This window comes from Sylvia atricapilla, chromosome 20 (assembly GCF_009819655.1).
Source record: "Sylvia atricapilla isolate bSylAtr1 chromosome 20, bSylAtr1.pri, whole genome shotgun sequence".
Lineage (NCBI taxonomy): Eukaryota > Metazoa > Chordata > Aves > Passeriformes > Sylviidae > Sylvia > Sylvia atricapilla.
In genome coordinates this window covers 9,400,899-9,416,413 of record NC_089159.1, presented here as the reverse complement: position 1 = coordinate 9,416,413, position 15,515 = coordinate 9,400,899, and the positions used below count along the sequence as shown (strand labels likewise).

Sequence of the window (15,515 nt, the reverse complement as noted above, 5' to 3'; positions counted from 1 at the left end):
TGACTCTGCACACTCAGCTGGAATAAAACCATAAAATCATAAAGCCGTCAAATCGCTTTGTCTGTCCATCCTGCCCAGCTCTGGGGCTGAACCCCCACGGACATTTGGGCAAAAAGTTTGTTTTATTTGTTCTCCTCAGCTGGATCAAAACCCACCCTCTCAAAAAATATCCCAAAGCTGGTGTCTCTGTAATAAATAAAGCTGTCCCACTTCTCTTTGTTCTGAGTTGCCCCTGGATTGTGTTTAATTCCAATAATGAAATGTAAAAATGTAGATAGGAGGACAAAGGGGACCAAAACCAAAAATCTGTGTATGTATCAAACTGCAGTAGCAGAAGCAGAGAGTTGAGAAAAAGGGTTATTTTAAAAAATGTGTCGTCGCTTAATGACATACGTAAGGTGTTGTATGTCACCTAATTAACATTTCCTGTTGCTGCACATGGAATTCCCATTTTCCAGTGCCACAAATCAACTCCAATCCTGTTTGGAGGACTGTGGGGTAGAAGTGAGGGGGAGTTGGGGGTTTGTCTCCCTGGGGTTGGTTTTGTTTTTTTAAAGGAAACATTAACTTTAACACACACATTAATTGAATCTTGTGAAGCTGCCAGGAGAAAAAAAACCAAAAACCTCCCAGTAAATGAAAATGTAGCATTTCACTCCTGGGCTGCTAAAGCTGAGCAGGTTGCAAAGGCTCAGTTATTCACTGAAGGCTCCTTGCCCAGCGCCAGAAATCCTCTCTCCTTTTGCCACTCACTTTGGAGAATGAATAAATCCAGGCAAATCAGGAGCAGGGCAAATCTGGAGAAATTACAAAGGGGAGGAGTTCACCTTCCTGCTATGGCTTTCAGGTCTGTGCTGGACTTCTTACTCCAGTATAAAACTGAGAGCAGAAATATGATCACGTCCTGAGGAGCCTGATCAATTCTGGTGTCAGCACTGAGCCTGTTTCAGGCAGAGAATGGAATTGCTGTTCCTTGCTCTGCTCTGCCTGCACATTCTCAAGACAGAGGCAGTGGGTGAGTCCTTCTCTGCTCTTTCTAACCCCACGTTAAGGTAACTTTTATTTCTGATTTGTTTCTGGCGTGCCGTGCAGGCTCCCTGGTTCTTCCCCATGGCAAATGAAGGATGGTTTATTTATTTCTCTGCCTTTTATTATTTGTGTTAAAATAGCCAGGCTAGGATTTTTTTCTCATGAATGAATGAGTGCTTTGGGGGGTTTCTTTTCACCTTTAGAGGTTCTATCTGCCTTCCTCCTCCAAGAAAAAATCAATGAGCTTTGGCTTGATCTTTGTAGTTTATTATATACATGCACTTAAAATACCAAAACTTAATTTCTTTATCTTCAAAACTCCTTTAAACTTGAAAGAAATCGCTTGTTTGAAATTTCTGCTCCCTTTGCTTTGCTGTGTATGATCCAAGACAAAATTCTGCTGAGGGAGAAAGAACAATATGTCTCTGCTGCATCAGCCCAACAGCCCCATCTATTTTTGCTCCCTGGGCACTATAAGTACACTGTGCACTTAGGATGGCTCAATTAAATAACCATCTATAATTAGGATTGAAAAATGCAGCAGGTATTTTTTTTTCCCTTGCTTCTATTCAATCAGCAACGCTGAATAAATCCCCCTTTTTCCCCCCATGCAAATAGCAGCACAGAGGCTCGAAATGAAACACTGCAGCTCTTCCAAGTGACCAGGGGTCCATTGTTTGCACTAAAATAGAGCAGAGTGCAGTGAGGGGAAAAGGGATCCAGCATTATCAGGGGGAAGTGCTGCCCTGGGAGCTCTGGAGGGAGGTGGTGGTGGAGCAGATCAAGGTTCAGAGGTGCTCACAGAGCCCTGAAGAGTTTCTCTGGGTTTTTTGTGGTTTTTTTGTTTTGTTTTGTTTTGTTTTGTTTTCCCTGCTCTTTATTAATCCTCCATCCCTCAGCAGTTTGGCTTTTCCATTTCCCTGACAGCCCCAAGCCCAGCCCCTGCTCCAGGGCTGTTCTCTCTGCCCACACGTGGGGCAGGTGAACAGAAACACAAAAAAGATTTTGGTTTTCCCACCTCTGCCCCTCGTGTTTGCTTGTTACTGACTCCTGGCTGTCAGCACTGTCCTAAATTTGTGCCCCACCGCGGGGGTTGTTAGGGAAACCTGGAAGACTATCTAGAGAACCTTTGTGACCTGATTAGATCGGGGTCAATAATTAGGGTTTACCTCTTTATCAGAGGGAAGTAAGACGGGGAATGCAGATGTGATAATTTGTAGGCATTTTTTTGCCCACCCCTCCCCACTTATTTCCACATTTTTTCCTTGAGTGTGGACCGAATTACACAGTCATTAACACACGAGAAACTTGCTCCCTGCACCTTCCTCTCCAAACTTTCCTCAGGCAGAAGCTCCACAGGACGCATTTTATTAACAGAAAGGCTGCACACTTCAAGAAACTCCACTTTTGATAATCAGCTGAAATTCCTTCTCATCCTATCCCTTCTTCACATCTTTAAATTATTTTTTTTAATTAAGAATAAACATTTCCCTCCTGTCCTGCCCCTTCTCAGGAGCAGGGTGGGTGATGTGCCCTGGTCAGCTCAGTGAGCCCTTTTAAAATGAGTATTACCGGGCCTTTCTAAGGGAGGAAACGTCGTTATCCCTGGTGTAGGGGAGGGAAACTGAGGCACGCTGGTGCAATCACTGCCCAGGGATCAAACCAGCCCCTCCCAAACCTGTGCCCAGATCTCAGTAGATTCCATTTACAGCTGCCCTGATCCACCTCAGGTCTCCTGTCTGCTTCCTCTGAGAGTCCAAGGACCCTCTGGGGCTGGAAAAGAGAGACCAAGTGTCTGCAGGTTCCAACAGGAATTCTCCGAACCTGCTAAAAGTGAGGCTTTATTACTGTGCCAGAGAGCAGAGATATTCATCCATCCATCCCTTTATCCATCCATCCATCCATCCATCCATCCCTTTATCCATCCATCCCTCTCTGCCTCCCTCCAGCAGCTCTGGGGTGGGGTTACAGCAAAGTCACTGAAAATTAATTTTCTGCAGGGGGAACGGAATGAACCCCAGCACGTTTTAACCTTTTGCTTTATCACAGAGCAGGACTCAGCCATGAGGAGACAAATCTCCCACAGTCCATGCTCTGGTGCTCCAGAAGATTGATGCCTGATAGGACATTCCTCTAATTTAGATGAGATTAGAGCCCTCTAATTCTCTCTATCTCTGCTCACATGCTTCTACCCCTCACAAACATTAAATTTCCATAACCACGCGGACATTGACGTCAGCATCAATTCTCACTCTGGGGTTTCCTCAGGGCCATTCAGGTACAAAATACCCCGTAGCAGCTTTAGAAAAAAACAATAAAAATGCTGTGACTTCTTCCCTTTCCAGTTCCAGTGGTGTGGACTGCACACAGGTTTATGGCTGGGCTCCAAATCCACTTTAGGGCTGGCACAGTTGGGATGCTGGTGCACTTGGACCCCCTCTGGGGTGGAAAGTTGCATTTTCAGCTGATTAAAAAACAATAATAAATGTAATGAGAAGGCCTGGAACACAGAGAAAAGGCCACAGGAATTATGGAATTACCCATGTGAGGGCTTTCTGCCACCTTTGGGTGTCTCCATCAGCTCTGAATCCAAAGCTGCCCCTATCCTGCTCTGTTCTATCCATGATTTCCCCGGGACCCTCCTGCCTCTCCCACTGGGATGCTGCCAGCAGAAAAGCCTTTGACACTTCCAGAAAACCAGCACAAACCTTGAGATCTCCTAGAAAAAGCTGCAGAGTGCAGAGTCTGTCTCTTTTCCCTGCTCGTGGCGTTGCAGGAGATGCTTTGTTGTGTCCCAGGATATATCCAGTGGCCTGTTATTAGATTTTAAGTCGTATTTTTAGCCACAGGATCAGCCACCAAAAGCTCGGCGTGAAAGGCCAGCAAAACTACCCAGCCATTGGTTTGAATTCAATATTAAATGTGCTTTAAAATAAATCATTCTGAATGGCGTGTTTTTAATAAAGAAAGCCAGGCAAAACCCCTCAGAGCAGGAAATCACCTTAGCCCTGGATGCTCATTCTTTTAGTTACAGCTTCTGCCTTTGATACAGGACATTTCTGAGGGCACATTATCTACAGCAGAGTGTCAAAGGGCTCAGCTCAAAACCTTCCCCTCGCTCTCTGACACGAAGGAAGTTGTTGGCAGATGTTAATAGAGGCATATCCAGAACCTCTTTGGATTTTTTAATTTTTTTTCCTGTGTTTTATAAGTGTTTCCAAAGGGCTCGTGGAGCAGTGACTGATTTATGTGGGCAAATCCCTGCTCACCTCAGATGTGCTGCCCTGCACCACAATAAAGCTGATTTTTGGGGCTAAAATCCCCCCGTCATGTCCTGCAATAAACCCACATAAAGATGTGGTATCCCTGGGGGGAAAAAAAATAAAACAAATTCCAGGTTAAAAGTGAAGAGCAGCAACTGGCCAGGAATGTTTGTGGAGACACAGAAATCTCGAGGTGAACTTTTGGAAGTGGCTTTGTCTGTCCAAAGGGGCTTCCTGAGGATGTGTAATGCTTCACAATGTCTAAATATCCTCATGTATATGCTCAGTAATCCCATTAATTAGAAAGACAGGCTTAGATAACAATTGCTGTTGTTTGGTCTTTTTTTTTTTTTTCACTAAAAATAGAAAGTTTCACAAAGCCAGCTAAAAATAGGGTGAGCCAAGGCTAAAAATAAATCCCGTGTGAGCCCAGCTTTTGGCATTTTTGTGGAAAAGGATGCAGAGGTGAGAGCAGATTTTGGGGCTGGATTTGAGGATCCAGCAGGGAGAACTGTGGCACCACCAGGAAAACTGGGAATGGCCAGGCAGGACCTCCCTCAAAAGGTGACAAGAGGCTTAAGGGACAAACAAAAGACTCAAGTTAAAGAGAGAAGGGATTAGAATTAAAAATCAACACAGGACATTCCTGCTGTCTGGAAAAAAAAAAAAAAAAAAAAAAAAAAAAAGAGGAAAAAAAGTCATTCACCCTCCCAGAGGCTCGATATTATTAATAAAAACAGAATATAAAATGAATAATTTGATAAGGGTGCTGAATAGGGATGCTGGAATATTTTCTATGGAGGCTGAATTTATCAGCGGCCCGAATTGAGGCTGCTCAGCCCCAGTTTCAGTGACTTTGGTGAAATGGCATTTTCCAGGAGAAATGGCATGATTTTCAGCCAGCCTGTCCCAGCACCCTGCAGGCAGGGCAGCAGCGGGACCGGGCCGATTGGGGAATTTGATGGAATTCAGACAATCTGAGCGTCATCCAAAGAGCTGAAGGGTCTTTTCCCAGGTCACACAATGGCCTTTGGCAGGGCTGCTCCAGCCTGGCCCCCGGCCAGCAGCGCCTCCTGCACGGGACAGGCACTTCTCAGAGGCAACAATAATTTTTTTTCTTTTTTTTTTTTTTAACTTTTCTTAACCTTTTTTACTTTTTTTTTTTTTTTTTTTTTGCCTCGACCTTCCAAACTACTCTTGATAGCTCAAACAATTGAAAAGGTTTACAATGAAACGAAAACAATACGTAATTGCATTGTTGTTTTGGGGTGGGTTTTTTTTTTTTTTTTGGCTGTCTCCGTGCCAAGGAGCAGCTCTGGGCAAGAAAACAGTTGTAAATTCCAGGAGGAAGAGGCAGAGATAAGTGAGACTGCTCCTGTGCCAAGAGAGACTCCCTAAATTTAACCGGGGAGGAATTGATTTGGATTAATTTTGGCCAGCCCTACCTGAAATTAAACCAAATCAAGTCAATGGGACACGTGTGGGATGGAACAGAACCACTTAAATCAGGGATTAACCCGTTCTAAAATGTAAGAGAAAGATATCATTGATAATACAGGTGTGCCTATCTATATCTATATCTAATCTATATTTAAACTATATCCATTTAAGCTATATTTAAGCTATATCTATATTTAATCCATATCTATATTTAGTCTATATCTATATTTAATCTATATTTAGTCTATATCTCCATTTAATCTATATTTATATCATCTGTATCTATATTTGTCTATCTCTATATCACAGCACTGACTTCAGCACCTCAACCACAAAAACCAACCCTCCCTAAACCACTGAAAACTCCTTTTTCTGCCCTTTTTTTTCCCCCAGCAATGAACATAATCTACAGGAAAGAGAAGGTGGGAGCTGAGCTTTGAGGGAAAGAGCAGCCCAGGGAAGGATCTGAGGGGGATCTGTGAAAAAAGGGGGTTCAAAAAGGAGATTTTGGGGTTGGGGATGGTGGGAAGGTGTCCAAGAGATGGGAGAAGAGATGAACAGAGCCAAGAGCAGGAATTAGAGATGGAGAGGGATCAAATATTCTGTATTTGAATATAGAGATGGAGAGGGATCAAATATTCTATATTTGAAAATAGAGATGGAGAGGGAAGGATTTGACTGCTGTAAACAGCAGGGAGGGAAAAGGATTGTTTAGGGTGGTTCGGTGATATTTCGAGGAGTGATGGGATGCAGATAAGGAAGTGGAAAATGTAAGCTATTAAATAGGAAACGTTTCCTGACAGTTTGGGCGAATGGACTGTGGAAAAGGAGCAGCTCAGACAATTAAAAGCAGCGTGCCCTAAGGGTATAATCCTCCCTAAAGCCGGGGGAAAAGTGGCTGGATGTGACAAGGATCTTCCCTTCTTGAGTCAGAAAACAAAAAAACCCAAAGCTCAGGGGAAGAAAGAGCCATTGTAATGTAAGGTTCTTATAGGGAGGGAGATGTCACATCCCAATCCGGGAAAATCCCAATGCAAATTTTCCTCCTCCAGGGACCGGCCGGGGGGTTCCTCCTGAGCAGCACAAAAGGATCTTGTTCCCCGATGTTCCATCGCTGCCAATCAAAAAATACACACATACAAAAAAACAAATCCCAAACAGAAAACAAACAATCCAAAAAAAAAAAAAAAAAAATTAAAAAAAAAAAAAGAAGGAAAAAGAAAAGAAAAAAAAAAAAAAAGAAAAACCACCACCCTGATTCGCAGTAAACAGGAATCCACTGTTTGCTCGGCCATTCTGTAATGTTTAATTAGCTCCTTCTTTAAGGTTTGACAGCTTCAAGGGCGTTTGGTTTTTTCCTTAGGAAATGCTGAATTATCTGAATAATGTGCAGTTCTGCCTCACTGATACCACCCAGCCACAGGTGGGATAAGGAGCAGGCAGAAAACACAATCCTCCCCTTGTTCAGAGACACCAGGAATCTGGTGGGAAGGTGCAAAAAATCAGATATTAATTATTGAACACTCCTGAGGGCTGGAAGTGAGGCAGCTGTAACCACTGAGGGCTGGATTTTCACCATGAAATTTTATTTTTATTCAGTTTTTTTATCTCCCCATCACTTTGCTGCCCAGGCTGGAAGAGCTTTGGTGTACTCTGAGATGTGATTGAAACCCACGAGTTTATTTGAGACACCTGCTCAGGTGGTAAAACCTCGGGATTTCTCTGTTTGAGAAGGGTGGGACATGGATTTATTTGCTCCATAACCCGTTTCCATTCCCCCTCTGGCACACAGACACTGGTTCAGGACCACCACCAGAATTCTGGGGAGAATTCCCCTTCCCTCTGTGGCTCAATTTGATTTTTTGGGAGTGATTTAAAAGCTCTATAGCCTTGTACCTGCTGCCCTGAGTCCCAGCTGTGGCTCAGCTCATCTGGAAAATCAAATTTTCCTTGCAGAAACTCTTGGATGTCCCACTCCACTGTGCAAGGCCAGTGAAAACTCCTGGAATTGCCCAGTCTGGAGCTGTCTCTGCCCCTTTCCCCCTTTGCTTTCCATCCCAAAATCTTCAGCAGCAAACCCTTCCAGCTTATTCCTGCTGAGTACCAGGGGTTGGTTTGGTTTTTTGGGGTTTTTTGGGGTTTTTTTCCCTTCCTGGAGGTTCCTTCATGCATAAATTGTCAAGAAACTCCCAATCCCACCCTGCTGGGATTGTCCAAAGTTCACTCTGACCCCCTGAGCAGCTGCCAAAAACACACCTGGAGTTTTCCATCCGTGCAAAAAGCACACATGGGGCTGGCCAGGGCACTGTGATCAGCTCAATTGGCATTCCCCAGGTATTTATTGATTAAAAAAATATCGATTAAGGCGCCCGGTGACATTCTGTGCTTGGAACTTCTGCTGTTTCCCAGTGAGGAGGAGGAAAAGTTCGGTCCTGGAATTAAAAAAAAAAATAAAAAATTAAAAAACAACAATTGGTGCTGGAAAGTGAAATTTGTGTGTGTTTAGAAATCTGCCAAAAGGGTAAAACCTCTTCAGACCCAAGGTTTGGACAACAACACAGAAATCCCTGAGGTTCTTACCACACACACAAAAAAGAGCAGAGTTTGTTTTTCTTCCCAGTCTTGGTAAACTACAAAACGAGGCAACATTGTCCGTAGCTTTCAGCAGAAACTTCGTTTTTTGTGAAATAAAAACCCCCAAAGTGTCATTTTTTAAAGGTTATATTAATTGCCACAAGGTCTCCTCCCGTGTCACAGCTGCCCAGGTTTTACAACAATTCCTTATTTATAACTTCTAAAATCCTTAATGGATGGATGTATTGTTCTGCCACTGATATCGAGATAAAGGTGTTAAAACCTTCCAGCAGGTGGGTTATAAATTACAAATGAAGGTAATTACCAGTCAAGTGACAGGGCTCCTTCATAATTATCCTTAAAATTGATTAACCTTTTATTAAAATGTCTATAATTTACTAATCACGAGCAAACAGAAGGCGTGGTGTTAATCATCATTGTCAGAGGGTTTGAATTGTTATGGATTGAAGTTAAATAGCCAAAGAGAACTATCCCCCGTCAAAGTCAATTTAAAGTTTTTAAATAAATAAAAAGCCACTGAAGCAACTCGGGATGAACAACAGCCTCTATTTTCCTGATTAGATAAACACATGAAATTAAATCAGCTCTTCTCCTCTGAATTTTATACTTCTTTTGACAATATAAAAGTGAAAATTCCCGTGTTCTGCTGAAGAATTTTGGTCCCAGCTGAGTTGGACCAAAGATCCCCCAGGTCCTGCAGGAAGTGAGATCCTTCTCACTTCTCAGAATTCCTGCACCAAGTCACCTTCAAAGGAGTTCCTGGAACAAGCTGAGATAAATCCTCTTGCATAAGTGAATTTACAAGTCTGTGAAAGGCTGGCAAGTGCAGAGCTGATAAAAGGAAATTTACTTTAACACTGCATATATTCAAAGGTGGAACTTTTGCCTCAAGAAGTTGAAGGAGCCACGGTTTGAAAAATCAAATTCTTTAGGACTGCAACCCATCCAGAATTCTGATGATCCAGAGTGCCAAAAGTTCCTGCCAGCGCTGGTTTTGGGGGGATATAACTGGTTTTGGGGGGATATAACAGCTGAAAAGTGATTTATGAGGGATCAGGAGGAGATCTAGATAGGACAGAGCTGCCAATCCATTTCCCTGCTGCTTTTTGGGGGGGATAATTTGTACAGATTTTCATTCACCTGCTTTATTTGTTGTTTTTTTTTAGTGGGCCACTGGTGCTACCGAACCCAGAAGTGTGAGCAGCCACAGTGTAAAGGTAACTGGCCAAGCAATTTCATTTTTCCAGTCACTCTGGTGATTCTTCTGCTTTGCAAAGGGGCTGCTGGGAGAAATAATGCAAAAAAAAAAATTCCCAGAGTTCAGCCTTTAATGCATCGTGGGCACATTTTTTGTGTGACCCTGTCAGAGGGTGTTTTGAAGCCCTTGGTGCTTGTGGTAACTGCTGATGTTGTGCTGAGCAAGGAGAGTGTAGAAACGTAGAAATAAATGTGAAAAGGTAAATATACAAATGTAAAAATCCCCCCAGAAGTTGGGGTGATGTCTCAAAAGCCCCGGGTTGGTTGGGTGGTTTGGCTTGCACAAGGATTTGCTGTCTGCAAGGGGGAAAAAAACCCAAAACAATAAAAAATAAAGATATTTTCTTCATCCCTGGCCAGATCCTCCTCAGTGGCATCAGGTCAGCGATTGGTGCAAAGGGAACAGACAGTCCCCTGTCAACATTGTCACCAGAAATGTGGTTTATGACAAGAACCTCAAGGCCCTGACTTTTGAAGGGTATGATGTGAAGGACTCTGCCAAGTGGACCCTGGAGAACAACGGCCACACAGGCAAGTACTGCCCAGCTGCCCGAGCCCTGGGCACCGAGAAATTCAGATTTTCTCTGCTCACTGAAACCTCAAAACCCAAACAGAAACTCAGAGATTAAGGGTTTAGAATATAGCAATAGAGATATAAAGCAAGATGGGAGATTTAGGGCAGAGGTTGAGTCCTTTTTCACCTTCTTCATCATGGTTTGGATGGTATTTTGTAACTGGATGGAACAAGCTGCATTGCAGGCCATGGTTATTGGGTTGAAAGTAAAAATAATTAAGGTGTTATTTCATAATTGGGCAGTTTGTTCATTAGAGGCCTTGCAGAGAGAGAAGAGACTGAGCCATTTTTCACTGTGTTAGGCAGAACTCACAACTTGTGGGACAAGAATTAATAAACATCAGAGTCCAAACACAAAATCCTTCTCTGGAGCATTTAATCCTGGCTCTGACAGGAGAAGAAGATAAAGAAGCTGCTCCTGTGGGATGGATTTGGGCTTTCCCTCACTCCTTCCCCATCCCTGGAGCCCAGCAGGGAAGCACAGATGAGATCCCACCCTTCATTTCAGAAATTAAACTCCCAGAACGTTTTTGCCATCAACATTTTCTCGGGAAGTTTTGGAGTTGTGGCTCTTGAACATCTCAGCAGGAATTTCTGTGCAGGAACAAGAAGCTCTGAACCAAAACCCAAAGAGAGTCCAGAATTTAGGGGCAGCTGGGCAGAACAACAATTCGGGCAGAATTTTATTATTTTCTGCTGAAATCCCCCTTTATTCCTGGGCTTCTCCTTTCCAGCTCTTGCCACTGCACCAAAAAATCCTGCTGGAGAAAAGCCTGGTGTGGGAAAGTCCTCCCCAGTGCTGTGTGTCATTAGTTCTTTAAATCATGAGCTACATTCTTCTCCCATTCAGAGCTGTTTTCTCTGCACACACAAGTTATCTGATGTTGATCAGCTACTTAGTGAATCGGTAAACCATGAATCAATTAACAGTAATTTAGAACTGTTCCACTTCCTCCACCTTCCCTCACAATACTGAGGATGCTGCTCCAAAAAAAAAAAAAAAAAAAAAAAATAAAAAAAAAAAAGTTCAATTACTCTGACTTTAAAAATAAACCTGTGGCCTAATTTTTTGATTTTTTTTTTTTAAAGTTATGTGTAGATGTTCTTAAAATCCTGGGTGGGTTCTTTGTTTTAACTGCCAAATGCTCAAAGCAGAAAGTAGCAAATATCTCCTGATTTCAAAGGGAAAGGTGGGAAGGCATCTGGGGAGATTTTAACAGCCAGAAATTCTCATTTCAAACATCGCTGTCGTGGCCGACCACAAGAAAAAGGAATGATTTGACTTTTTCACTTCTATTTGGATTAATGACTTTCCCATTACAGGGTGATACTCCAGGATGTCCAATTACAGTCCCTTTTTACACCAAATTTAATATTTATAAGGATTGCTCCCGAACTCTCATCTTCCCCAGCCATGCATAAGGATTAGGGCTTTAATCTGAGGCTTTTAAAAATCTCTTCCTTCTGAGGACAACCAATTCCTGTGCTAAATGAGGAGGTTATTGCTGAAATTACAGCTGCAATTAGAGGCTGCAGGTGAGATTAGACTCGTTCTGTTCCGTGATGGGCACATAGCAAAGGTCGCTGTCTCAAGGGTTTTAAGCTAGATAAACAGAGCCCACAAAGACATCTGACTCATCCATTTACAGATTAAAAAGCAAAGGAACTAAATGACTCACGCTCCCTCCGAGTTCATTTGGAATTCAGCGCAGAAAGGAATTCTCTGGGGCTGCAATCCAGAATTTTCCTCTGGGGCCACAACCCGGAATTTTCCTGTGCAAAGAAAAGGGCTGTGCTTTAACACGGGGGTGGTGAAAAGTAAAAATTTAAAATATATCTCCAGTGTGTGTGATTGAGGCTTAAATTGCAGCGCTACTCTAAATTAAAACAGAATATCTTTAAACTGTGCCCAAAGGAAATGTTACAGTGCAGAAAACAGGGGATTAAAATGGTGGTTAAAACCCAAAAAAACTGGGATCAAATTGACTTTGATAGAGGAGGGGTTTTTTTAGAAAAAAATGAAGGAATAGAGGGTCTTCACAGAGGTATAAGAAGCTCTGACTCCAGAGGTCATGGTGGTTATAATTAATCTCAAATTAAACTCAGCGATGGTTTTGTAAGAGTTCAGTTCCTGCAGAGCAGAATTTCTGGAACACTGTCTGAAAAGCCAAGTGAGAACCTGAGGATAAATTTGACTCTCAGGAACATCTCTGCTCTCACACACTGTTCATGCAGGATCTGCTCTTCTCCTTTAAAACAATTTATGTCGGTTTTTTCTCCCCCCAGTTAAAGTGGCACTAAGTGCATCCCCTAAAGTCGGAGGAGGAGGCCTGAAGAGAAAGTACAAGGCAGTAGAATTCCATTTGCACTGGGGAGTCCCAGGTGAGCCCCAAACCGTCCCTGGCTCAGAGCACAGCATAGATGGACAGAAATACCCCATGGAGGTAGGTGGGACTGTGTGGGGACCACGGGTTTCACTCCAGAACTCTGGAATTTTGAGATCCTGCTCACAAAAGCTCCTGGCGAGTTCCCCCTGGGAGGTCTGAGGCTGGAAATAATTGCCCTTGGCTCTTGTGTTCCAGCTTCACGTCGTCCACATAAGAGAAGATGCTTCAGATGTGACAGAAGCCAAGAAAACTACAGATGGTTTGGCTGTTTTGGCCTTCTTTATCGAGGTAGGCAGTGGAATTTTCAACTGCTCCTCTCCAATCTCAGCCAGCAGTTTGGATTGAAAGGATTGTTTGTGTCAATATTTAAGTTTTTATCAATATTACAGTAGCCCAAGACTTTAACCTGCCTGATATTCCTCAGGCATTCTGCCAGCACGGAGTTCCTCTACCCTTTTCTGCATCCTGCTTGCTGTTATCTTTTTCTTGCAGCCCTTTTCTGCTTTATTCACCACTGATTAAAGCAACCCCCTTGTAGAGAAATACACAAGATGTGGCATGAAAACTTTTCCCTTTCAGGCTGGCAAAGAAAATAAAAACTATGCAACTCTACTGAGCGAACTGGAGAAGATTAAATACAGAGGTAAGACACTCGTGGCCAGGGATTTCACAAGCTGTGTGGGGCGAGGATAAATGTGGGCAAAACCTGCAGCCACAGGAATTCCAAGGGATTTTCTTTTTGCAGGGAAATCAACACAGGTGAATGCTTTGCCTCTGAGCTCCCTTCTCCCGGCTGAGGAGGAGCTGGGCAGGTTTTATCGCTACGAGGGGTCCCTCACCAGCCCTGACTGCTACCAGGGAGTCACCTGGACTGTATTTGAGAAGCCAGTGGAGCTCAACGTGACCCAGGTGAGTGGCACAGGGACAGCCCAGAGGGTCTGTGCTGTGTCCCCGTGGCCCCAGGGTGACACCTCAGCTGCCTTGTCCCACACTCAGTCACTTGGCAGCAGCCTGAACCTGCTCCCCAGTGGTGCCAGCTGATTGCCCCTGTTAAATCATCCCGCAGAAAATGGCAGGAAAGGGGCAGGAAGGGGAAATGATGGTGTGAGGAGAGAGCCAAGAAACCCCTCCGAGCTCAGAGTGTGTCACTGCTGTCACCTGCTCCCTGCCCAATTCCAAGGCTTTTGTCCCTTTGCCAGGACAGCAGAACACAGTCATTGCAAAGCTTGGGTCCTCCAGCCCCAATTCTGACCTGCAGGAGGGAAAAAGAGATGGAGTTGGGCGTGTTTGGAAAACACGGGTTGTGCAGGGCTGGCCCGGGCTGGTCCTGAACTGCAGCGCCTGCATTTCAGCTCCTCACTCCCAGTGCTCTCCCAGTGTGTCCCCAGTGCTCTCCCAGTGTGTCCCCAGTGTGTCCTCAGTGTGTCCCCAGTGTTGTCCCAGTGTGTCCCCAGCATTCTCCCAGTGCTCTCCCAGTGTGTCCCCATTGCTCTCTCAGTGTGGCCCCAGTGTTCCCCCAGTGTGTCCCCAATGTGTCCCCAGTACTCTCCCAGTGTTCTCCCAGTGTGTCCCCAGTGCTCTCCCAGTGTGTTCCCAATGTGTCCCCAGTGTTCTCCCATTGCTCTCCCAGTGTGGCCCCAGTGTTCCCCCAGTGTGTCCCCAGTGTGTCCCCATTGCTCTCCCAGTGTGTCCCCAGTGTGTCCCCATTGCTCTCCCAGTGTGTCCCCAGTGTGTCCCCAGTGTTCTCCCAGTGTGTCCTCAGTGTGTCCCCAGTGTGTCCCCAGTGTTCTCCCAGTGTGTCCTCAGTGTGTCCCCATTGCTCTCCCAGTGTGTCCCCAGTGTGTCCCCAGTGTTCCCCCAGTGTGTCCCCAATGTGTCCCCAGTGCTCTCCCAGTGTTCTCCCAGTGTGTCTGCAGTGTGTCCCCAGTGTGTCCCCATTGCTCTCCCAGTGTGTCCCCAGTGTGTCCCCATTGCTCTCCCAGTGTGTCCTCAGTGTGTCCCCATTGCTCTCCCAGTGTGTCCCCAGTGTGTCCCCAGTGTTCTCCCAGTGTGTCCCCAGTGTGTCCCCATTGCTCTCCCAGTGTGTCCCCATTGCTCTCCCAGTGTTCCCCCATTGCTCTCCCAGTGTTCCCCCAGTGTGCTCCCACTGTGTCTGCAGTGTGTCCCCATTGCTCTCCCAGTGTTCCCCCAGTGTGTCCCCAGTGTCCCCAGTGTCCCCGCAGGGCCCAGGGCCAGGCAGAGCACCAGGAATCAGACGAGGACACAATTCCTGCTGCTCCTGCCCCGTGTCCCTGCGCCGCGGCGGCCGCCTGCGTCAGGAGCTGTGGGGAAGCAGCCCTTGGGCCGCACAAAGCCTTTGGCCGGCACCCAAAGGAAATGCCCGTGATTTCCAGGGCTGAGGGAGCCATCCCTGGCTGACCCCTCCTGCGGCCACTGCCTCAGCCCTTTCCTGAGGCTTTAACTCACTCCTCCAGCCCTCGGCCTCCAAACCGCAGCCCCGCCACACCACGGCCCTCTGGCAATGAAGGCTGAGCGGGCTGTCGCGTGTTTTGCAGCTTTCCCTGTTCTCAGCGCTGCACTTTGAGGGGCCCAACTCCACTGCGATGACGGAGAATTTCCGGCCGGTGCAGCCCCTGAACGACCGCGAGGTGCTGTGGTCGGGCTCCGCCATGGCCCTGCCCGAGGCAAAGCTGCTGCTGCTGCTGGCCCTGAGCTGCGCCCTCAGCTCCGTGTCCCACTGAGCCTCCCCCACCTCGTCCCACAGCCTGCGCCTTGAGCTGGGGTCAGTTTGGGGTTTTTTTGCTGTTCTCTGTCTCGGTCTGCCGTGAGTTGTGTCCCGATGCGGAATAACCGCGGCCGACTCCAGACTAGGCCAAGGGGTTTTCTGTGCTGCTCTGGTGAAACCCAAACCGGCAGAACTCAAAGGGACCTGGAGAGAAAGCCATGAAAAGTCAATTTTAAAAGGCAATA

General features: G+C 45.6%; 1 protein-coding gene across 1 annotated transcript; it reads left to right on the top strand.

The window, feature by feature from the left end:
- The first annotated feature begins 549 nt into the window (after positions 1–549).
- CA4 (carbonic anhydrase 4) lies at positions 550–15,305 on the top strand. The gene is made up of 8 exons (XM_066333684.1): positions 550–1,015; positions 9,494–9,544; positions 9,945–10,115; positions 12,445–12,602; positions 12,741–12,833; positions 13,125–13,188; positions 13,291–13,454; positions 15,101–15,305. The coding sequence occupies exons 1-8, from the start codon at positions 958–960 to the stop codon at positions 15,284–15,286; spliced, it is 945 nt and encodes a 314-aa protein (XP_066189781.1). The 5' UTR covers positions 550–957; the 3' UTR covers positions 15,287–15,305.
- Positions 15,306–15,515: the final 210 nt, after the last annotated feature.

Coding starts and splice junctions, on each gene's coding strand:
- CA4 (XM_066333684.1), top strand. CDS start 958: ATGGAATTGCTGTTCCTTGCTCTGCTCTGCCTGCACATTCTCAAGACA. Junction 12,834..13,124: donor TTTTGGCCTTCTTTATCGAG/GTAGGCAGTGGA, acceptor TTTCCCTTTCAG/GCTGGCAAAGAAAATAAAAA. Junction 13,189..13,290: donor GGAGAAGATTAAATACAGAG/GTAAGACACTCG, acceptor TTCTTTTTGCAG/GGAAATCAACACAGGTGAAT.